Raw genomic sequence first — 23,295 nt, 5'->3', positions numbered from 1 at the left:
ACACACACACACACACATGCATAGACACGGATGTTACACACAGAAGAGGCCTGAGTATCACCAATCAATACATGAGTCAGGAAAACTGACAAGTGGACAGATTCTCTCTAGATCAAGCAGAAATATCAATGACACCCACAAGCTTAGAGCATTAGCCTGATACCACTAGCACAACATAGTTCTCAGACATAGATTTGTTTTTGAGACAGGGTCTCGCTATGTAGGCCAGAAATCTCCCTGCCTCTGCCTCCCAAGTGCTAGATTTAAAGATGTGGGCCACCATGACTCGAGGAAATAGATAATTAATAAGAAGTATATTCTAGTAAATTTTAAGTTAGCCTTATTAAAAGTCAGTTGTTATAATTTCACGATGGCTGGTAAGAAAATAACATAAAAATAAATAGAGCAAAAAAGAATAAGAGAGTCAAACTGACATACTAACAACTAACTTCTAAAAATATGACACTGATGAGAGACATGATGAAAATATTATAAAAGAAAGGCATAATAACACAAGTAAATGATTTTTGGTCAGTAACCACACTCAATGTAAGTGGATTAAATTCTTAGATTAAAAGGTAGAAGTTCACAGCCTGGTATAGTGGCACTCGGGAGGCAGAGGCAGGTGGATCTCTATGAGTTAGAGGCCAGCCTGGTCTACAAAGTGAGTTCAGGACAGGTAGGACTACATAGAAACCCTGTCTTAAAAAAAAAGGTAGAAGTTCACTGCCTAGTGGGTAAAATATGATTCATTTGAATATGTATGTAATTTATAAGGGGCTCCTAAAATGGAGAGGATATAGAGTAATTATAAGAGATTCACTATTGCCTTGAAAGGAACTTTAAAAACTGAGTAAAGTATCTAATGGAAATATTTGAGTGATTGGAAGTTAAAGATGTAAACATATGGGCTGGAGAGATGGCTCAGAGGTTAAGAGCACTGCATGCTCTTCCAAAGGTCCTGAGTTCAATTCCCAGCAACCACAGGGTGGCTCACAACCATCTATAATGAGATCTGGTGCCCTCTTCAGGTGTGCAGGTGTACGTGCTGGCAGAACACTGTATACATAATAAATAAATAAATCTTTAAAAAAAGATGTAAACATATATGACATACAAACAACAAATTTGCAAAAAAAAAAATACATGGTTATGTTAATATAGGACAAAAATATACTTTGAGAAAGTGTTTCCTAGGATAAAAAGGAAGTCTCTGTTCACAAGGAAGATAGGACAATCTAAAAATATATGTACACTCAAAATTAAAGTTTAGCACGCTTTAATAAATAAATAAATACAATAAAAATTATCAGAAATAAAATTCTCTCAGAAATTCTACACATAAATTAGAAAGTCATCAAGGGTGGAAAAAGACTAAGCCCATTATTAACCAGTTTGATACCACTCGACATTAGACTATATTGTACTTTCAAGTGGACACAGATCACTTGACATTATGAGGCTCAGGGCTAGGCAGATGATTCAGTGGGCAAGAGCACTTGCTCTGCAGGCTTGAGGGCCTGAGCTGGAGTCTTCACACCCCTAGCGCCCACATGAAAAGCCAAATATAAGCTGGGTGTAGCGGCGCACGCCTGTAATCCCAGCACTAGGGGAGGCAGAGACAGGCAGATCTTTGCGAGTTTGAGGCCAGCCTGATCTACAAAGCAAGTGCAGAACAGCCAAGGCTACACAAGGAAACCCTGTTTCAAAAAGCAAAAAGCAAAACAAAACAAAAACCAAATATGGCCATGTATCCCTATAACCCCGGCATAGTGAGATGGTGGCAGGTGAGTCCCAAGAGTTTGCTTAATAAAAGACCTTGTCTCTAGACAATAAAATGGAGATTGATAGAGGAAGGCACTAGACATCTTACTCTGGCTTCCACATGTGCACATATAGGGGCACACACAACACACACACACACACACAGAGAGAGAGAGAGAGAGAGAGAGAGAGAGAGAGAGAGAGAGAGAGAGAGAGAGAGAGAGAGAGAGAGAAGCTCATATATTATGATCTTTGACCAAACCAAAAATTAACCAAGAAGAAATACCAATAACATATTTTAAAAGTTATCCCAAATATTAGAAACCAAACAACACACTTCTGAATTATTCATGGTAGTTTTCAGTAGCATTTCTAGAGATCCCAAATGAACCCACAAGAGATGCTAGAGTTCTGAGGACGGTTTCTCATCACATACCACATGGAGGTGAGGGGCTTGTTCTCAGTCCCCCACCTATGAAATGACACTCCTATTGTTTCTGAAAATGCGTGTCAGTGCAATACTTCCAACAAAATCTTTGTATCCAGGGACTACAACAAAGGCAGGAGCAGGAGCAACAGACACAGGTTTATTTGAATTATTATGTTGAACTTGAGCACCCCTGATGATGCCTTCCCATCCTAACCCACAAAGGAAACAAGAAAAGGAATTAGAAGGACAGGAGAGATGGCTCAGAGGTTAAGGGCACTGACTGCTCCTCCAGAGGTCCTGAGTTCAATTCCCAGCAACCACATGGTGGCTCACAACCATCTGTAATGTGATCTGATGCCGTCTTCTGGCCTGCAGGTGTACATGCAGGCACAGGGCACTGTATACATAATAATAAAATAAATCTTAAAAAAAAAAGAAATTAGAAACTCCTTGTGCTAAGAGATGAGATCTTTGCTAACTTTTTTGTTGTTGTTGCTGTAATAAAATACCATGATCAAAAGCAACTTAAAGAAGAAACAGTTTATTTTGGCTTACAGTTCCAGAGCGAGTGTCTGTAATGGCAAAGAAGGTGTGGAATAGCAGCAGGAACAGGAAGTTGGCTGATCACATTTTCATCCACACCTAGGAAGCAGTTAAAAAAAAAGAAGAAGAAGAAGAACAGGAAATGGGCTGAGGCTATAAACTCTCAAGGCCGGACCCCTGTGATGCACTTTCTCCAGCAAGGCTGCAGCCCCCGAAGGTTCCATAGCCTTCCCAAACATCACAACTAACTGGGGACCGATGTTCAAGAACTTGTAGAGGCCATTTCTTTACATTTAAACCACAGCATGATCATTACCATCTACTTCTGTGCACTTCTTCCTTGTCTCTAACTTGTAAACAAGAGTGACATACAAAAGGAATGTCACAGAGCTCTAGGTTTTCCAAAGATCCTGGGACCTCACACAAACTGATGGATGCTCTATAAAGAAGTCTGACATACATAGACACCTAAACTAGTTTGGTTCTCTATGTAGTCCCAGGATATAGATGGTTGCTATAAACCTGGCTGATTAATCCTGCCTCTTGCATCTGATGTTGACACTTCTCTCAGAGGTATCACCCATGGATGGCAACTCCACGAGACCATCACCATAGGTGCCTCAGGGGGTCAGCATCAAGGACCACTGGAAGTTACTCAAGATGTGACTGGAGAATGGATGAACAATTCATTTGGAAGAGAGTGAAATCTGGTAAGATCAGAGGCGCCAATGTCTGTGAAGGGTAAGTTTAGGAATACGCAGTGACAATGTGAGCCATGAAGGAGTCTCAATGAATGTCCCTCCTGCCAGCTGCTTCAACTGCAATTGATGGTAGAGAAGATAGTATGAACCTGTCTTTCAGTAGGTGTCTAAGAAGAAATGTGATTTGAAAAGGGATCCTGTCACCTACTGAGTGTTCTGGCATGAAGTTCCATGCCCCCCCCCAATATTTTAGAAATGCATCTTGCCTTGTGTTCACCCGAGGATGCTGGAGTGTACCCCACTGAGGACACAGGCAGACAACTCTTCCTCTTGGCCTTCACCAGGCTCATAGTGCAGGCATGTGACCCATCGACATCTAGAATCACTGGGGGGTGTACTTGTCCTCCTGGGTCTGTAGGGGGCGCACGTGAGAAGGTTTGTGAACTGTGTACACTTGGCAGACCGTGTAAAGAAAGGTGCATCTGCGTAGAGGAACGTGAGTCCTGCGTGGTGTGTTTCTGAGACCCTCAGGCTGGAAGGGCCTCCTGTGTGGTGAAGATGCTGCCCTGGTGACTGTGGACCAGACCACAAGCTCAGGGACAGCTATACCAGTGAGAGGAGAGGTGATTGGAGTCAAGGGTGTCTCTGCTGTCAGGAATGGCAAGGGCTCCAGTGTGAAACAGATGCTAGGCCAGAGAAGACCCCTCAGATAGGGGCCTGATGTGTCGTCTAGAAGGAAACGGCACTGAACTCAATGCCTTTTAAAGACTCCATTAGGCTGAGACCCGCTAATAAATAATAAAGAACTAACTTGGGCAAGTTGGACGGGACACAGCTCCCACCAGATGAGCCTCACCACATGGTTTCATGATGGCCTCATTCACTGGGAGGCTTAGTATTGATTGTCTGCTTGACAATCTAGAGTCATCTGGGGGCGTGGTCTCCATGAGGGATTGTCCAGATTAGGTTAGCCTGTGAGCATGGTTTTTTGGGGGGGGGGGGGCGGTTGTCTCAAGGCAGGAATATCTATCTGCCCACAATGAGCGCCAACTATTCCCTAGGTAGGTGATCTTAGATTTTATGAGAGTAGAGAAAGGGAGCTGAGCACTAGCGTTCATGCATTTATTGCTCTCTGTTGTTTATAGATGCATTGTGTCTCTCCATCGTGAGTCCGGCCACCATGACTTTCCATCAATGACGGGCTGTAACCTGGAACTGTGGGGTGGTTTGAATGTGAATGCTCCCCCCCTCATAGGCTCATATATTTCAATGCTTTGCCCCTAGTTTATAGGCTTCTTTGGGAAGGATTAGGAGATGTGGCCTTGTTGGAGGAGGTGTGACACTCAGGGTAGGCTCTGAGGTTTCAAAGGCCCATGGCACACCCAGTCTCTCTGTCTCTGTCTCTGTCTCTGTCTCTGTCTCTGTCTCTGTCTCTGTCTCTGTCTCTGTCTCTCCCCTCAATCCCCATGTGTCTGTCTGTTTCTCTCTCTCTCTCTCTCTCTCTCTCTCTCTCTCTCTCTCTCTCTCTCTCTCTCTCTCTCTCTCTTTCTCTCTCTCTCTGCCTCTGGCTTGTGGATCAGATAAAAGTGCTCAGTTACGGCTCCAGCACCATGCCTGCCTACCAATGTGCTTCCTGCCATGGTGGACCGGGACTCACCCTCTGAATCTGGAAGCAAGCTCCCAGTTAAATGGTTTATTTTATAAGTTGAGTTGGTCATGGTGTTTCTTCAGAGCTGTAGAACAGTAGCTAAGACAAGCTGTAAGTCAGAAAAAAAAAATCCTAAACCCTGTCTCTTCTAGGCTGCCTTTCTCCAAGCATTTCATCACAGCAACAGGGAAAGAAGCATTGACCATCTGCCAGATTTTCTTCTCTGAATCTGGAGTTGGGGTTCAGATGTGTTTTTCTGAAAACGTGGCCTTCATGAGAAACTGTCAGTACCGTTACCGCCATGTGCAATGCATTGTAGCTATGTTTGACATTTACTTTTATACTTAAACACTATGAAATACAGCTAATAAACCTAATAGTTCCCTTGGTAGCACAGATAAGAAAGGTGAGGGAAATGTATGAATTCTAGAAGGATGGGTGTTACTATTTAAAAGGCTAAAAAAAAAAAAAAATTCCTAAATGTGCAGAAAATGCTCTCTCCATTTTGTCCCTCTCCTGCAGAAGCCAGTCCAGTTTCCTTTGTTTGTGTGACAACTATACCTCCTATTTGAACAGCGCACAAGTAACTGCAGACTGATAACTTTAAAAAACTGTCTTAGAACACTAAATAACCGTTAGAGGAAGCAGAAACAACATCAATAAATAAATCAGTGGGTTTTACCTCTAGTTTCCCTGGTAATACTGAATTCTATATTAACCAAAATAAAAAATAGGAGCTGGGATAAAAGCTTAGTTGCTAACGAGCTTGCCTTGCAAGCATGTAAATCTGAGTTCAAGCCCTAGAAAGCACATGAAAAACCCAGGTCATGTGGCAACACCTGCAATCCCAGCACTCAGGAGGCAGAGGCCAGTGGATCACTGTGAATTCGAGGCTAGCCTGGTCTACAAAGTGAGTCCAGGACAGCCAAGGCTAAGACAGAAAAACACTGTCTTGAAAAACCAAAAAAGAAAAAAAAAAAAGCTGGAAAGATGGCTCAGTGGTTTAGAGCACCGCCTGCTCTTCCAGAGGTCCTGAGTTCAATTCCCAGAAACCACATGGTGGCTCACAACCATCTATAATGTGATCTGATGCCCTCTTCTGCAGATAAAGCACTAATATATAATAAATAATAAATAAATAAATCTTTTTAAAAAAGACAGCGTAGAAAGCAGCTGAAAAACAGCACACAAGACTGGCCTCTGGCACACTCATGTGCACACATGCACAGATGTACAGTCACACACAGATGTAGATAAATATACATACACACACATACACACACACACACACACACACACAAATGCTAATAATAGGGAGCTGGGGTTGAAGTCTGACATTTGTCTTGTCAATTTAAGACCCTTACATGTATTATACATTATAAGTTTTAGCTCTAGACATTTTTCAGTTTGTTGTTTGTGCCGTAGACACTTGTTGTACTGGGGTCATACTGTAAGCAAAGATATGTCTTCCCCTTCACATGCCAAAAGAAAAATCACCGTGAATAAGTGAGAGTCTTAATTGAGTGATAATGGAAATAAATTATATACAGACATGTGCATGTGCACTGTTTAGAGGGCGAATTTGTCCTTTTAAATGCTTATGTTAATAAAAATACAAAACTTTGGGACAAGCACTTAGGTGGGAACTAAATTTTTCCATTTTTATTTCTCTGGTCCAAGCAGACAGCATGCAAACAGTGAGCACTGAAAGCATATCCCTAATGAGGACCTCTGAGGACTCGACCCTCGGGATGCCCAGGGTGTGACGACAAACCTCCCTCCCTCATGGAAGCCCAGTCTCCAGGGACACAGCCTGCGTCTACTTGTCACCACTATAAAAGACTGCTATGCGTCTCGCTCTAAATGTCCTCGTAAGAAGAGCTCACCCAGGTCTCATCTCCCGCTGTGACTTTCCCATCATCCATGTCCAGGATGGGGCCAACAGAGACGGGGATTCTATGAGGGCCTCTGAGAGCAGCAGGTGAGAGGGCTGGGGACACAGGTGAGTGACTAGTTCCCCCAACAGCAGCCTGAGTCCCAGAGACACTGACACGAGGAATGACAGTAGGAGTAGTACCCCCACCAAACCTTTCTGTATCTGGTCAAGTTCAAGAGGGGAATGTTTCTCGTCCTAGAGGCAGATAAAGAGATAACTGGGCTTGGTGATGCTGAGGCAACAGGCTCTAGCGGCTTTTACTGGACAAAGAGACTCCCCTTCCCATCTCCTGCATGCAGGTTGTCCCGCTCTGCCCCTAATCTGCACATATGTGCTTCTCTGTGTTCATCAACTGTGACCTGTGATTCCATAACAAAGTGGGTCTCAGACTTGAGCTACTTTGGATACTATTCTGAGCCCTATGTAGGGAACTAGGCTAGACTAGGAACTGCCTGGTTCTATTTTTATGGTTTAGGGATCCAACCTCAGGGAGGGACACAGCTATGTCATGCCTCAGACACAGCCCTTAGCACAGCTCACAAGAGGCTGATGGAAGAAAGCAGTTGTCAGCTGCTTAAGTCTCACAAGCGAAGAATCACCATCAATGATAACAGCGCTGTCTCTTTGAGGAAGTTCAACGGATGCCGAATCCTGCCTCAGAGGATGCCTGGCAGATTTCCAGCCATAGTAGGAGGGGTTAGGTGTGTGACATGTCAGAGTGCACTGTTTTTCTGAGGAAATGGCAGCTTGCTCCTTGGTTAACATTTTGTAGATGAAAGCTATTAAGATACAGGCGGAAGAAAAAGCGCTAAGCGTGTCTTGAGCTTTTATTCCACTGGCTCCATGACAACCTAAGGGCCCCATCCTGAATCTCATCATCTATAGAGAAAATGCGTTGCCTCAACTATTATACAAAGGTAAACATAGTGTAAGAAAGGTCCTACATAGCGGTCTTAGCAGACGGGAACGGAGTTTAGAGGCTGCAGACACCAGAATTGCACCCTGCTCAGTTCACCAGGGATTTTGCTGTAAGACTCTACAACATGGGAGGTGTGTTTGGGTCTACTCACCATCAACCAGCAAACCACTGCAAGGTAGAAACTGCTTTTGCTTAAATGTTAGCAAGTATTCTTAACTGACTAAAGATACCCTCTTCCCCTCAGATATGGGTGGAGACAATGACACCATGGTGGCAGAATTCCTCCTCCTGGGACTCTCTGGAAAATCAGAGCAAGAAGAGGTCGTCTTTGCAGTGTTCCTGGGGATGTACATGGTCACCATCTCTGGGAACCTTCTCATCATCCTGGCCATCAGCTGTGACCCTCATCTCCACACGCCCATGTACTTCTTCCTGGCCAACCTCTCCGGGGTCGACATCTGCTTTTCCTCGGTCACCGTCCCCAAGGCGCTGGTGAATCACGTGCTGGGGAGCAAGTCCATCTCTTACACGGAGTGTATGATCCAGATCTATTTCTTCATCACATTCATCAACATGGACGGCTTCCTCCTGAGTGTCATGGCCTATGACCGCTATGTGGCCATCTGTCACCCTCTCCACTACACCATGATGATGAGGCCCAGGCTCTGTGTCCTCCTGGTGGCCATATCATGGATCATCACAAACCTGCATGCTCTCTTGCACACTCTCCTCATGGTTCGACTCACGTTCTGCTCCCATAATGCAGTGCACCACTTCTTCTGTGACCCCTACCCTATCCTGAAGCTCTCTTGTTCTGACACCTTTGTCAATGACCTCATGGTCTTCACTGTCGGTGGAGTGATATTTCTGACACCATTTTCATGCATTGTTGTTTCCTATGTTTACATTTTCTCTAATGTCCTGAAGATGCCCTCTGCCCGAGGGATAAGGAAAGCCCTGTCCACGTGTGGGTCTCACCTCACTGTGGTCTCTCTCTTCTATGGGGCGATCCTGGGAGTCTATATGCGTCCTTCATCCTCATATTCACTACAGGACACGGTGGCCACTGTCATCTTCACAGTGGTGACACCACTGGTCAATCCCTTCATCTACAGCCTGAGGAATCGTGATATGAAAGGGGCCCTAAAGAAGATAATTCTCAGATCCTAGAATCTGAATTTTTTAAAGCTGAAAGGACTCCTAGATATCATGCATTTGTTCATCTTTACAGAGAAACTGATGCACAGATTAGGATAGAATAGAATTCACTCATGGCTTTTCCTGTGACCAATAACACAGTGTGTTTTTAAAACTGGAAGCTGGCAGACACTCATTTGTCATAAAAGTGGTGATTTGTCAGCTCTGAAAAGGGCTTATTCTGAGGAGCTCTTGTCAGAGACAAGAAACACCTGGGTAACTGAGTGTGTTGTAATTTGAGGAGGCCCCGCCCATGCTGTCAGATGCCTGCTCCCACAATGCCCTGGGTCTTTTATAAGGGCTTTAGAGTTGACCCTTCTCTGATCTGCTCTTTCTGGCCTCTGAGGAGGACTATCTAGTTCACCTGCTGTTAGGAAAAGGGCACGCTTAACTGTGCCCTAGGCTTAAGCATCTCTTGTATACTTTCCATCCCAGAGCACACCCTTTGCAGACGCTCTGCTCCCATCCTGCCCTGCAGGCCTTTTCCTCCTCAGCAAGGGCATTGGTCAGGGATGGGTGCTGCTCCAGGATGGACACCAGAAGCTGCAGACAGTAAACAAAATGAACTTTATAAGCAGAAGATACAGTGGCATAATAAATTTTTTTAAAGAAACAATGTAAAATTAAACCAAGTACCTGGATAACCCAGCAAGTTATGAATATTTCCAATTAGCAAATAGTAATCAAAAGCCTTCATATTCATAGACAATGACCAATTACAAGATGGAACGGGCAAGGAGAACACAGAAGAATAAAAGTATAATTAAATGTAAGTAGACACAGACTTGCACAAGGGAATTGCATCTTCCTAATAAACAGCTGATCTCAACATTGCAGAGATGTGGTTTTGGTTTGTCTCTAACTGAAGGGCACTAAATGAAAATAGAAATGCAAGACAATTTAACCTGATACTATAAGGGTTAAAACTAGACTTGTCTAGAAACAGACATATGTCTTTGTTTACATATAGACACCCATTATAAACTCATGTAATCAAACTAGAGAGTAGTCCAAACATCCCACAGAGTAGAGCAGGAAGAGCAGAATCAAACACCAGTGCCCAATGATGGCCAGGACCTAGGCGTTGGTCCCGCCCTATGGTAGCCATGAAGCAGAGAACCAGTTGTAACTAGTTATTTCGGTGTTCCAGAGCCCACTTACAGGGTGTAGTAACCCGGGACTCTGTGATGAAATAAGACTGTAGCTCTTTGGTAGGAAAGGGCGTGGCACGCATGAAGCACTCTCTCCATTCCTAAGTGTGCAGAGTAGTCCATTTCCTGAGACAGTTGGTGCTAAAGGGGGCCCAGGGCCCTTGTCTTCCAGAAGTAGTGGGTGGGTGGTTTGAGTGATGGGGCGGACCCGTGAGAGAAAGGCAGGGATGTTAGCCTCACTGGAGGAATGAAGAGCTACAATGTCTTATCGGAACATAAAAGGATTTGTTGTCAGTTTTCCCTTTTATTCCAGTGTTTACTGACAGACATTAAGGAAGTCAACAGGATGGTCCTCCATCCAATAAAGAGCTTTTTACAAACAAACAAAAACCATGCAGAGGAGATTATATTTAAGATGAAAGACTAAATCTTCTCTCCTTTAACTCTGGGGACAAGGTACAGAGCTAGGTTCTAGCCACCCCAGTTCAGCATTGTGCTGGCAGGCCTATCTGCTTCAATGGTGCAAGAAGAAAAAGATACAGAGATTGAAATGGAAAATAAGACCATTAATAATATTTACCAGATATAGAAAGTGCCAAGAGACATACCAAAACCAAACCAAAGCAAAGAAACAAAACCCACAAAAAGAACTCAATGTTCATCTCTCAGGTTTTAATGATCATAGTATGTAAGGTCAGTACTCAAAACTAAATCATTTTTCTATGTGCCAATGTTGGAAATTGGAAGTTAATATTTTCCAAAGTGCACATTACATTAGTATCAAACATAAAGCCCATCATGGTAGTGAGTGTCGGGTCCAAAGGAAAGCCAATTCCCCAGGCTCCAAAGGGAAGTGCATATATCCAGACCTGAGCTCAAGCTGGACCATAGGATTTCTGACAGAGATAAAAGCCAATGTTCCTCAGGAATTTGTGAAATCGGTTCCCATTTGCTGAAAGGAGTGATTTCCCTGACGTCTGGCTGAAGGGGCATCTATGGTCCTGCTGGCTTCCAGACTCCCTCAGTATCACAAGTCCATGCAGGCATCCCAGCTCTTCCTCCCTCCTCGCCTCCCCTAAACTCCCTGCAGCTCACAGACTTCCCACCTCAGGCCGCCTGACCTTCACCCTCGTCTCCGCTGTGACTTAGTCTCATCATGTTCTCACTCTGTTCTCTGTCTCTGGTGTCCAGAGTTCTGTGCCTCTTCTGGTGTAGACTGAAGACCAGGTACCTGCAATGTCAGTTCTCACGCTCTTTCCTCATCTCCAGATCCTCCTGCCTTTGACCTAGCAGAGGGCAGTGGTCAGTTCTCAGTAGCTATCGCTCCTCACGTCTTTTCTTTCTCCACTTTTGATGGATTACAAATCCTTGCTGTCCTCGCCTTCAGCTCCTTCCAGACTCTGCCACGCCTCTTCCTGTAGGGCTCTTGGTCCTGGTGACTCTCACTGCTTTCCTTCTCTTCCTGCTGTACATCCCTCTCCTACACAAAGGCTCCATTGGTTCCTCTTCGGATAGTAACTGGGTCCCATCACCCAACTATCACAGAAACACAGGGGAGGTAAAATATTCTTGCCTCATGTAGAAAAGCGTAATAGTGACTTGGCCTCAGGATTTCCCTACCGCTTGCTTCCTTTCCATACTAAATCTTTCTACCATGTTCCATTCCCCTCCCCCACACCCAATTCTCTTCTTCAGTGCTTTGTTCATTCCCGACTGATATATTCCCCTGACCTTTAAAAATTCAAGTAACTGTATTTTCCTTATTCTTCAGCAGTCCCTCCACACAGGCAGGTTTGGGACACCCTATGGGGTTTCTCCTATAAGACTTACGAACTCACAGAGACTCTGGCTGCATGACATTGGCATCATCTATTATTTTTAATTTTCGTTTTTACTTTAACTTTTACATTTTATTTTATAGGTATTTTGCCTGCACATATGTCTGGTAACCATGTGTGTTTGCAATGTCCCTGGAGGACAGAAAAGGGCATTTGGTCACTGAACGGTGGAGATATAGTTGTGAACAGCTTCTCACTTTTATTTTAGAAAGATGTCAGTGAGATATTTGAAATATAATAAGATGGAGGATGAGATTGTGTTCATGTGTCCTTTTGTTCTCATCTCGGGCTTCCTTGCGGTCCCTGTATCTGTGTCCATACATCCTCCCATCACTTTTGCATTGCGTAGTCACTTTGCAAAAGAACCACAGCTTACACGGAGACACATTCCTGATACTGATGAGTACTGTTTTGTTGTTCTAAGTGATCGTAGATGGAAGAGTTATTGGTAATGGGTGAGGAAAACCAAAACTTTTCTTCCTCTGACACTGAGGAATGTGGGCTAGAAAGATGGCTCAACTGTTAAGAACACTGACTGCTCTTGTAGAAACCTCACGCTTGAGTCCCAGCACCCACACCGCAGCACACAACCATCTATAACTTCAGCTTCAGGGGATCCGGTGCCTTCTTCTGGGTTCTAGCATTGAGTGCACACAATACACAGACATGCAGACAAAATACCTATACACACATACTAATTTTTAAAATAGTGTGCAACATTGGGCTAAAGACAGTTTAAAAGTAGGCACTCTCACTGCCTTTCCCTCTGCTTGTCTGATAGCAGGGCTGAGAATGCACTGGGAAGATGTCTGTTCTTCCTTTTTCTCCTCCTACTCTATTGTGCCTTCCACTCCAGAAAGATAAAGCTACTAAATTCTCCTCCTGGCCCTCATGAGCCCAGAGTGTAGTACCCAGAGGTTCCAGATGACTCTTGGAACTGACTACAATTTCCCTACAGTCCCATCTAATCTGGCATCAGGAATGTCTCATCCTGAGTTTGTCACTACAACGTACATGGCCTTTATTAAAATGATGGAATCAGAGTCCTAGGCCAGATAGTTAACCATGACAGTTTGGATAAAAACTGTACCCTATAGGCTCTGATATTTGAACACTTGGTCCCCTATGGATGGTGCTGTTTGAGGAGTTTAGGAGGTGTGGCCTTGCCAGAGGGCACACTGGGGGCCATGTGACACACCTCCTTCACTCTTGCCTTTGAAGATGATGTTCTCAGCTTTTGCATCCTGCAGCTCACTGCGTGTTCCTCTGTCATGGTGGGCTCTTATCCCTATGGAACCATAAGCCAAAATAAACTCTCTTCTACAAGTTGTCTTGGTCATGGCGTTTCATCACAGCAATAGAAAAGCGACTCTCGTGGGAGTGTTGATTTTCTCTTGAGTGTCAGGTATTGTTAGAGTAGGCAAGGAGTCAAGGAATTGAGAGAGCAGGCAAATTCTCAAAAAGACAACTTTAAAACTAAAAAGTTAAGACCCTGAGCTAGGGGCCACTGACAATAGCCTTGAAATGACCACAGAGTTAAATTAGCAGTAATGAACTGCATTTATTTCCTTATGTGGCCAAGGAGGTGGAACCTTTTCCACACCCAAGGTTCAAGTTGTTATGAGCAGAACACATTTTTCATGCTAAGAGCCCACAAAACTGGTTATTTATTCTCTTCCTTAAAAAAAAAAAAAGGTTATCGGGTTTTTATGTATTTATTTTTTGCTCATTTCTGCCTCTGTCTCTGTCTGTCCGTTTGTCCTTCTGTCCGTTCTTCTTAACTTTAGTTAACAGAGCTTAGTGCTCAGGCAAAGCTTTTGAGAGAATTGAGATTTTTCTGTCTGAGTCAATGGAAAGTTGAGAAGCAACAGACAACAAAACTTAGAGCCGTGAAAATGAGACTGTAGGGAACTCAAGCTCTGCAGAGTCACTGTGGAATGGAGGAAGTCTCACTGCATTCTGGGACACAGAGAAAGAGCAATGGAAGGAGCATGTTCAGAATTTTGTTTGGCTATTTCTACGATCGAATCTTTTTGTGTTTTCCATGCTAGATGGAAACTCTTGCATTTAGCCATCCTCCTGCCTTGGGCTGCTGAATAACAAGTACTACTGTTATGTGTGTGCCTCACCACTAGGTCACAGGTCAAAAGTTGGATGTGAGTTACACTTATCTGATGGTGTAAAGACAACCATTGAGAGTGTTGTTAAGATATGTAGGTTTAGTGGTATTGTTGTAGGTTCTCCAAGACTTCACTAGATGTGGGTAGTTGGCTATGTTTCAAGTATCATGTGTTATTTCCCTCCTACTGATCAGATCCTGAGTCCAATTAGAGAGCTGCTGGTTACAGACAAGGTATACACGCCACTATTGAGTCCTCCTTACAACAGAGGAGATCATCACAGAAAACCACAACCAGTCACAATGTGGAGTAGTAGAGCTCAGCTGAAATGGGTGCACGCACAAAACAACTCCTGCACTCAAGGCTCAGGAAACGTTGGGTAAGAGAGGACAGAAAAAGTATAAGAGCCAGAGGATCAAAGAGTTTTCTGTGAGATTGTGTCTTCTGGGAATGTTGGAAACTACGCCTATAAAGTCTTACTTACATGACTACCTAAACAGGAGATGAATAAGGATAACAATAGACACAGCAAAGTGGACAGGGAAAGCCCAGGGGACCTCAACCCTATACAAAGAGCTATGGAATGCTGAGAGTGGGAGAAATAGTCTTCCTGTGGGAGGAATACACCAATTGGTAATTCAGTAACAAATGGCCAGCCCTGAAAGCATACATAGAAGCAATACTACTCATAATGGGCAGGTGTGTGTGTGTGTGTGTGTGTGTGTGTGTGTGTGTGTGTGTCTGTGTGTCTGTGTATATAAACACATACACATGTAACAACAATTAATGAAGAAGAGGACATGAAATTGAAAGAGAGCAAGAAGAGATATATGGGAGAGGTTGGAGAAAAGAAAGGGAAAGGAAAAGTGATGTAAGTATATTATAATTTATAAAATAAAAGAAATATTTTTAATTTGAATGAGAAGAAAGATAAAAGATTAAGATGAAGTCAATGAAGTTATTTAAGGATCCAGAGACAAAGTGGAAGCCACTATCTATCCACAGATGACCCTCAGACATCTTAGAAACTCATTATTCACTAGAAAGCCCTATTGGTGTGCCCATTGCATGCTGGCTAATCCTACACAAACTTCCTGGTTTTCATTTTCCTTCTGCTGAGCACTCACTTTCCTGCATCCCTGCTGACTTCCTGAATCATTTCTCTCTAGCTCCCTGCACAGGGAGATGCAGGGGAAGGGAGCGACTCCTCTGGAGGTCTGGGTAGACTCATCCCGGTCCTAGTAATAAGAACAAAGCACCCTGTGGGGTCCCTGGTGCCATCTTCCCTTCAGAGGCAGACCCTGTGCCAAGTTTGTATCTAGCTCCCCAGTGGCAGCCACTTTGTCTGGTGATTTATCTCTCCAGGGCCCAAGTTAATAGAGCCCAGACCTGGCCCAGAGCCTTTTCCCCTCAGCCTAGACTCCTGGGAGGCCCCTCATATTCCTTTCCTCAAGCAATTTCTATTTACTACTAATTAGCCTTTGGGGAGTCAACTCTTGGTGTGCCAATTAAAACACTTAAAAAGTTTGGTATCAGCTCGGTGAATGTTGAAACAAATGGCCATCCTCAGACAAGGCTGTCCCCAGAGGGAGCAGGGACTGTGCCACATCTCTGTAGTCTCATGGAGTCACATCCCTTACACGTGTACCTCAAGGCTATAAGCTTTCCAGGTCTGTGTCTAGTACAATCAGATGTAGCCTCCCTGCCACAGGCTGGTTATTACAACCTTTTAGAAATTATTGTTCTGAAGTAGTTTGGTTCCTGGTGCTTCGTGGCAGGGGCAAAGCTTTCGAAAACTTTCTTTCATGCGAAGTCAATAAATGACTTTGTTCTGGCCATTGCCCTTTTGCCACATGGGCCTTAGAAGCTGGCTTTGTCTACTAGCTGAGCCCCGAGTCCTGGTAAACCTGGCTGTCTAGATTGTCCTCACATGCTTAGGCGAACCTGTTTTCAAACAACTGCTCAGTATCTGTCCTGAGTTTCATGCATGCTTGTGTGTGTGTGTGTCCTACAGTTTCTGGGGGGGAAAGTAGAAGACAAAACCCTGAGGCCTCTTGTACTGTACAAAGGAAGGGAGTTCCAAGAAGGAGGAAGGGGAAGGGGAAGGGGGCAGGGCTGAAGGAGAAAAGAGGAAAGAAGAAAGAAAAGAGGTAATGCATGCCAGAAAGACACAGCAGCCAAAACAAAGTGCTCCCCATGGCTACCCAGGCAACAGTTAGAGTGACTCGGGTTGAGCATCCCTAGCCTCAAGATCTGAAACTCTTTGAATGCTAGCCCAATACAGAAATTCTTCAGGTGACCTTGTGTAATTAGAAGTAGTCAAAATGGGCACATTAAAAAACAAAAACAAAAACAAACAAACAAACAAAAACCTCTGTATAAAGTTACCTCCAGGCTGCATATACAGGAGATCCAAGAAACAAAAACTATGTTTCATGCTTAGACTAGGATCCCAGTCCCACAGTATTTCATTGTGTATATGCAAATATTCCAAGACTTGAAGAATTTGAAGCATCAAACACTTCTGATCCCGGGCATTTTGAGGGGGGATGCTTGATGTCATTGTGACTCAAAATAGGAAATAAACCTGAGTAAGTGCATCCTGATGAAAGCAAGCAAAAGAACAAACAGTATAAAGGGATGCTTGGTAAACTCCAGCTACTGGATTCTCATCAGGTAAGGTGAAGGCTGGATGACGTGGACAGACATGGTGATGAGGGTCTGTAATCCTGCTACTCAGGAGGGCAAGACAATCATGAGTTTAGCCCAGCCTAGGCTACATAAAAAGTTTCAGGTCACTCCCAGCTATTTACAAGTTACCACCTTTAAAATCCAAAAATAAATAAACAAGAAAACAAACAGGCTAAAAGAAAATAAAACCTTAGAATTATTTATTGGAAATAATTACCCTTCCAGAATGAATTAAAAATTAAGATGCTTCTGGATTAACAGAAGCAAAGGAGTGTATTTTCAGTAAATCTTTACAATACGTAGTAAAAGGAAACCTTTAAGATAAAATGGAAGTACACTAAACAGTGATGATGGTAAACACACAGGCCGGTGATTATTGTATTTCAGCCAACAATTCTCCCTTTCTATTTGAGCCGAAAGACCAATGCATAAAATAATCATTATACATCTATATTAGTTGTCACAAATATATAAAGATATAATATGTTCCCACAGACCAGCTTTGGTAACCAGTGAAGAGGAGAGAAGAGAAAGTCATGGTATGGATCCACAGTAGGGAGAATTGAGCAGGGGGTGAAGAGTTGGTTAAGGGGAAACAACTGTTGGTGAACAATTAGCTATAGGAACTAGTTGTTTAGGAGAGATTTAGAAATGGATAAGAAAAGAAATACTAGCCCAGGCATATGTGGTGCAAACTGAAAGAGCTTGTGACCCAGGAGAACGTTATTTTTCTTTTGCTTTCTCCTCCTCCTCTTTCTTCTTCTTCTTCTTCTTCTTTTCTTCTCCTTCTCCTTCTTCTTTTTCTTTTTGCACCAATACTTTATTTAAAGTGAAGTTCAATTTTTTTCATTACAGATTACATCATGATTTTCTCATCTTTTACAATCAATAGAGCATTTAAAATCAGCAGAGCAATGTAACAGTCTAACAAAGAAATACAAACAGTTCTTTATAACCTACAATAAAGCATACATCAAAAATCAATCAATTTCCAAGCAATGGTCAGCATGACCTGATTATTATTTCTTAAAAAATACTCAGGAAAGTTTAATCATAAATTTTCTGGTGCTAAGGTCATTGTGTTTACATGATTGTTAAAGCAACATAGCTTGCAACTAAATGTTCTCTAATAAAGAAAAAAATTGACTTACTCCCAGTCCCAAACCAACAGTTGTGCTATCTGAGTCTAAACTAACTGCCAAGGGATCCTCTATTGTAAAATATTTGTAAAGCATGACATTCCAAGCTCACCTTCTATTGCTTGCAAAGCAGATTCTAAAGTGACTTTTCTATAGCTAAGAGTATCTAGTCAAGTACTGTTATATCAAGGTATTTCAGGCAGTCTCACAGTCAGAGCTAAGACTCTATCATTGTCTCAAGCCTTTGACCAGACGCCTTCTTTCAACATTCTCTGTGGGAAAAAGTTTTCCATTGTAAATTTCATTAGGGCTGAGAAATAAAGAGAGAAAGGCGGTTAAGAGAAAAAGCAGATTTCAAAGCAGTTTTTAGGCAAAATTAAACCTAAGCCATACATAATATTTAAAGGCAGTGGTGATCAGCTAGTGATACTTGGAACTTTGTCAAGCAGAGCCTCAACAACTGTTCTGGATGTCTAGAGACCATGCTGGACAGTCGGAGGCCTCTGGAACTTTGTCAAGCAAAGCCTCTATGACTTGTCCTTATATCTCTGACAGTATGTGACCTTAAAGAAAGGGGAGAGACAAAGACATAGAGGAACTCATTCGAATCTTAAATCAGTCTTATCCAGACAGGGTTGTTAAAAGATTAAGATGTTAATTACAGCTTTCGAAGTAATAATTAAGAAAACAACTTAAGATACACTGAAAGGAGAAAGTGAGACTCAAAGTAGAATGATAAGAAAAACAAAAACAAAAACAAAACCCCAACTCAAGTGAATAACAAAAAGGCAATAATAAAAGTTGAGAGACAAAGGATAAGACATGAAAAAATAATTTAATAGCAGAGCTAAACCCTTCTTGTACAATAATCTTTTGTTGTTGTTTTTGTTTTGTTTTTCAAGACAGGGTTTCTCTGTGTAGTCTTGGCTGTCCTAGACTCACTTTGTAGACCAGGCTGGCCTTGAACTCACAGCAATCCACCTGCCTCTCTCTCCCAAGTGCTGGGATTAAAGGCATGTGCCACCACACCCAGCTTTGTACAATAATCTTATTAAGGATAAATGAGTTAAATCATTTTTGATAAGCAGAGATTCATCCCAAAAAATAACCTTTCCCACCCAAGCTCATCGACATATCTATAATCAAACACAGTGAGCGGGGGAAGACAGCAATGTAGTAAGAAAATTGTTAGGAATAAGAAGGATTTTGGGTGGGGAGGTGGAGGAGGGTGAGAGAATCTGGGATGTGCCCCCAGTTCGGTATTTACATGTATGAAATTTTCAAAGTTCAAATTTGGCATATGAACTAAAAAATAGAATCTACCTGTAAAATTTATCCTGCTACATGAAGAACTCTTAAAATTTAGAGGGATAGGCATTTCTTTGGTAGTCTTATCCAGGCTACTGTAAAGAGCTTTGTTACAACAACCTAAAACAATTACTTTAAATATCTGGATAAGAGGAGATGGAAAAGATGGCTCTGCAGGTAATTCTTACTGCTAAGCCTGATAATCTGGGTTCAACTGATCCCCAGTACCTAACCGGTAAAAGGAGAGAACCAGCTCCTGCAAGCTTTTCTTTGCCCTGCATATGTGCACTCCCCCTCCCCCCCACACACAAGAAGGCAGGCAGGCAGGGAGAGATGAGGGGTTAAACCAGGCTGGAGGGACAGAGCATTTTGCCTGGCATGTGTGAAGAAGCCCTAGTTTCAACCCCCAGATCAATAATAAAAATAATAATAATAAACAAAATAAAAATAGTGAAAACAGCATGTTCACATTAATTGATGATAAATGTATAAAATTATCCGGCGACAATAGGGTCACCATCACTGTTTACTTGGGGTTTGAAAAGATGGCTACATTTTAAGCAATACTCTGGTATTCTGGTAGAAGTATAAATAGAGTAAGACTTGGGGCTGGAGAGAAGGCTGATGAATCAGGAGCGCTTGTGGCTCTTCTAGAGGCCCCAGGGTGGACTCCCAGCCCCACACGGGGCTGACCGCTGTCTGTAACTCCAACCCCAGTAACTCTCTTGCTTCCTCCATCATTCCACATGTGGTGCACAGATGTTCAAAGGCAAACACTCATATGCGTAACACATAAAAATTAAAAACGGCAAAAATTGTACGTCTGGGGGTCGTCACTTCCTGTTTCTCACAAAGTTGACAACCGATTTTGGTGTATAAGCTCCTTCATCTTAACAGCGAATCTTCCTCTCAGCTCCTTCTTTCACCGGCTCCTCAAAGAACAGCGGAGGAAAGGCAGGCGAGGCGGTCATGTTGGTCCATGTTTGTACAAGGGTTTCATAAGAATTGGTTTCATGACAATAGTTTCAGTGTTCAGACAGAGTGCAAACAATGAACACTCAGTATGGGTCCCTAGTGGGGACCTCTGAGGAATGGGCCCTGGGGGTGCCCCAATGTATTAGTCGTTGCCATGGCAATCCTGATCTCCAGGGGTGGTGTGTCTGTTTATTTACTCTTGTCACAGAAGCGTGACCATAGAGAGCCATCCGTCTCTTCCCAGATGTTCTCCTGTGGTGAATGCCCCACAAATTTGGATTGACCCAAATCTAGCATCAAGCGTGGGATGCACAGAAATGGGAATTGTGTGAAAGCCTCGGACAGCATAGGCAGCAGCAGGTAAGACAGTCTGGGCAGCAGGTGAGGCAATATCACCTCAGCCACAGACAGGGGCACAGAGACACAAGTCAGGGAATGCATGGGGAATGAATGGGGAAAACAGGGTCCAGGATCAGAGGGAATGCTTCTTGGTAGACACCCAAACCTTTCTCTGTCAATATGTGCTGCCCGCCAAGAACAGGGCAGTCTCTCGCCAAGACAGACAGGAAAGGGGATGAGGCAGCTTAGGTTTAGCAGGATGAGGAGCAGAGACTTGAGTTTGTTGAGAAGCTTGGCCTGATGTAACCAATCAAGAGGTAGGAGGGAGGAGGAGGAAGAGAAGAAAGGAGAGGGGAGAAGGGGGGGAGAGAGTGTGTGAGAGAGGGAGGGAGGGAGAGACAGAGACAGAGACAGTGACAGACACACAGAGAGCTCTCCCACAATAAAAGATAGTATCCGGGTAAGATGCTCCAAACCTCTGCCCTGGTGTTTCTTTTTTTTTTAATGTTCACTCACTGTGATCTATGATCACACAAGGAATGTGCTTCATACTTAAGCTACATGGAGGCCATTCTTAGTCCCAAAGGGGGACACTGGTTGATTCTAATCCTGGCAGTAACATCCTTCACTTGGAGATTCAGGGTCCCCAGCACCCAGTGATGCAGATATATTAGGCAACTTAGACAGCCACATGTCCTGCTACTCCTAAAAGATTAGCTTCAGTAAAACTGAGGGTAAGTAATACCCTCTTCTGACTCCATAGGCACTCACACAGCACACACACACACACACACACACACACACACACACACACACACACACACACGCATGTATGTTTATATAGTAAAAGGAAAATCACAAGATCATTTTGAATTCTCCTAATATGTAATTGATTAACTGCATGACTGCTACTCCAACCAGTTCCTTTATTCATAAGGTGAATTATATTGCCTAAATCATTAGACTAAATTTAATACTGTGAATGAAAGCAATCAAGCTTGGAACAAGCCAATAGGAGTACTTTACAAAACTATAGCCACTCATAAATAAAATATGTTGAACCTAACCAGGATTTTGTTTTAAATGACAAAAGAGATAATTCAGTTTTAGTTTATTCTCAACCTATCACTAAACTGTCTCAAATTAGATGTTTTTGCTCAAGTTATAGCAAATGATCTGACTGCATGACAAAACTGTTCTCTATAGACATGGATGGGGCCAACCAGACAACGGTCAAAGAATTCATCCTCCTGGGACTCACTGGACGATCAGAGCAAGAAGAGGTCATCTTTGGGCTGTTCCTGGGGATGTACTTGGTCACCATCTCTGGGAACCTTCTCATCATCCTGGCCATCAGCTGTGACCCTCATCTCCACACGCCCATGTACTTCTTCCTGGCCAACCTCTCCGGTGTTGACATTAGTGCTCCATCTGTCACTGTCCCCAAAGCGCTGGTGAATCACGTGCTGGGGAGCAAGTCCATCTCTTACACGGAGTGTATGATCCAGATCTATTTCTTCATCACATTCAGCAACATGGACGGCTTCCTCCTGAGTGTCATGGCCTATGACCGCTATGTGGCCATCTGTCACCCTCTCCACTACACCATGATGATGAGGCCCAGGCTCTGTGTCCTCCTGGTGGCCATATCATGGGTCATCACAAACCTGCATGCTCTCTTGCACACTCTCCTCATGGTTCGACTCACGTTCTGTTCCAATAATGCAGTGCACCACTTCTTCTGTGACCCCTACCCTATCCTGAAGCTCTCTTGTTCTGACACCTTTGTCAATGACCTCATGGTCTTCACCGTTGGTGGGCTGGTGTTTCTGACACCATTTACATGTATTATTGTTTCCTATGCTTACATCTTCGCTAAGGTTCTGAAGTTACAGTCTGCCCAGGGGATAAGGAAAGCCCTGTCCACATGTGGGTCTCACCTCACTGTGGTCTCTCTCTTCTATGGGTCGATCCTGGGCATATATATGCACCCTTCATCCACCTACACAGTACAGGACACGGTGGCCTCTGTCATCTTCACAGTGGTGACACCCATGGTCAATCCCTTCATCTACAGCCTAAGGAATCGCGACATTAAAGGAGCCCTAAGGAAGATAAGTATTAGATCTTAGTATCTGAAGGTTTTAGAACTGAAAGGAATCCTAGATGTCTTGCATTTGTTCGTCTTCACAGAGAAATCAATGTAGATATGTCTACAGCACACTGTGACCGTTCTGGAATTAGGGCTTGGTAATCATGTTCACCCTTCTAAATCTCTAAATCTGAAGCTGACAAAATTAGACCTGAATCATAGATAATATTTAAGGACAGCGCCGAAGGTCTTTGGAACGTGGTTAGGCTAAGCCTCAAATGGCTGTTTTGGATGTGTAAAGATCATGCTGGGCAGTCAGAAGTCTCTGGAACTTGGTCAGACAAAGCCTCTACGACATGTCCTCATGTCTCTGACATGAGGAGTTTCATCTGTTCAGTCTTTTACCTGGTTGTCTAGAGTATGTGTGAGTCTCAGAGGCCTGCTGAGGCCGTTCTCAGCCGACCGCTCCAGGCTGGTGTATCCATTAATTTTCTGTTGCCACAA

The 23,295-nt window shown here is 43.4% G+C and overlaps 3 protein-coding genes across 8 annotated transcripts in view; all 3 read left to right on the top strand.

The window, feature by feature from the left end:
* Positions 1 to 6,895, top strand: part of LOC311587252 (olfactory receptor 1f45-like) — an 80,195-nt gene extending 73,300 nt beyond the window's left edge. The window contains exon 10 of one of the 6 annotated variants that reach the window (XR_014775804.1): positions 6,770 to 6,895. The gene's annotated coding sequence lies outside the window, so the exon portion shown is untranslated. Of the gene's footprint in view, positions 1 to 2,310; positions 2,912 to 3,352; positions 4,636 to 5,238; positions 5,349 to 6,769 lie in introns of those variants that run through there. The other 5 variants (XR_014775805.1, XM_084763822.1, XM_084763835.1 and 2 more) reach the window with 5 other exon arrangements.
* A 56-nt stretch (positions 6,896 to 6,951) lies between these two features.
* Positions 6,952 to 12,484, top strand: LOC311587253 (olfactory receptor 1f45-like). The gene is made up of 2 exons (XM_084763837.1): positions 6,952 to 7,067; positions 8,186 to 12,484. Exon 2 carries the CDS (start codon positions 8,188 to 8,190, stop codon positions 9,109 to 9,111), a length of 924 nt encoding a protein of 307 aa, XP_084619963.1. The 5' UTR covers positions 6,952 to 7,067; positions 8,186 to 8,187; the 3' UTR covers positions 9,112 to 12,484.
* Positions 12,485 to 20,521: 8,037 nt separating this feature from the next.
* LOC311587254 (olfactory receptor 1f45-like) lies at positions 20,522 to 23,295 on the top strand. Its single transcript, XM_084763838.1, has 2 exons — positions 20,522 to 20,720; positions 21,906 to 23,295. The coding sequence occupies exon 2, from the start codon at positions 21,908 to 21,910 to the stop codon at positions 22,829 to 22,831; it is 924 nt and encodes a 307-aa protein (XP_084619964.1). The 5' UTR covers positions 20,522 to 20,720; positions 21,906 to 21,907; the 3' UTR covers positions 22,832 to 23,295.

This window comes from Acomys minous, assembly GCF_964271855.1.
Source record: "Acomys minous genome assembly, chromosome: 16".
NCBI classification, from domain to species: Eukaryota; Metazoa; Chordata; class Mammalia; order Rodentia; family Muridae; genus Acomys; species Acomys minous.
The sequence above is the reverse complement of the archived record's forward strand: the minus strand, read 5'-3'. Positions and strand labels throughout refer to the sequence as shown.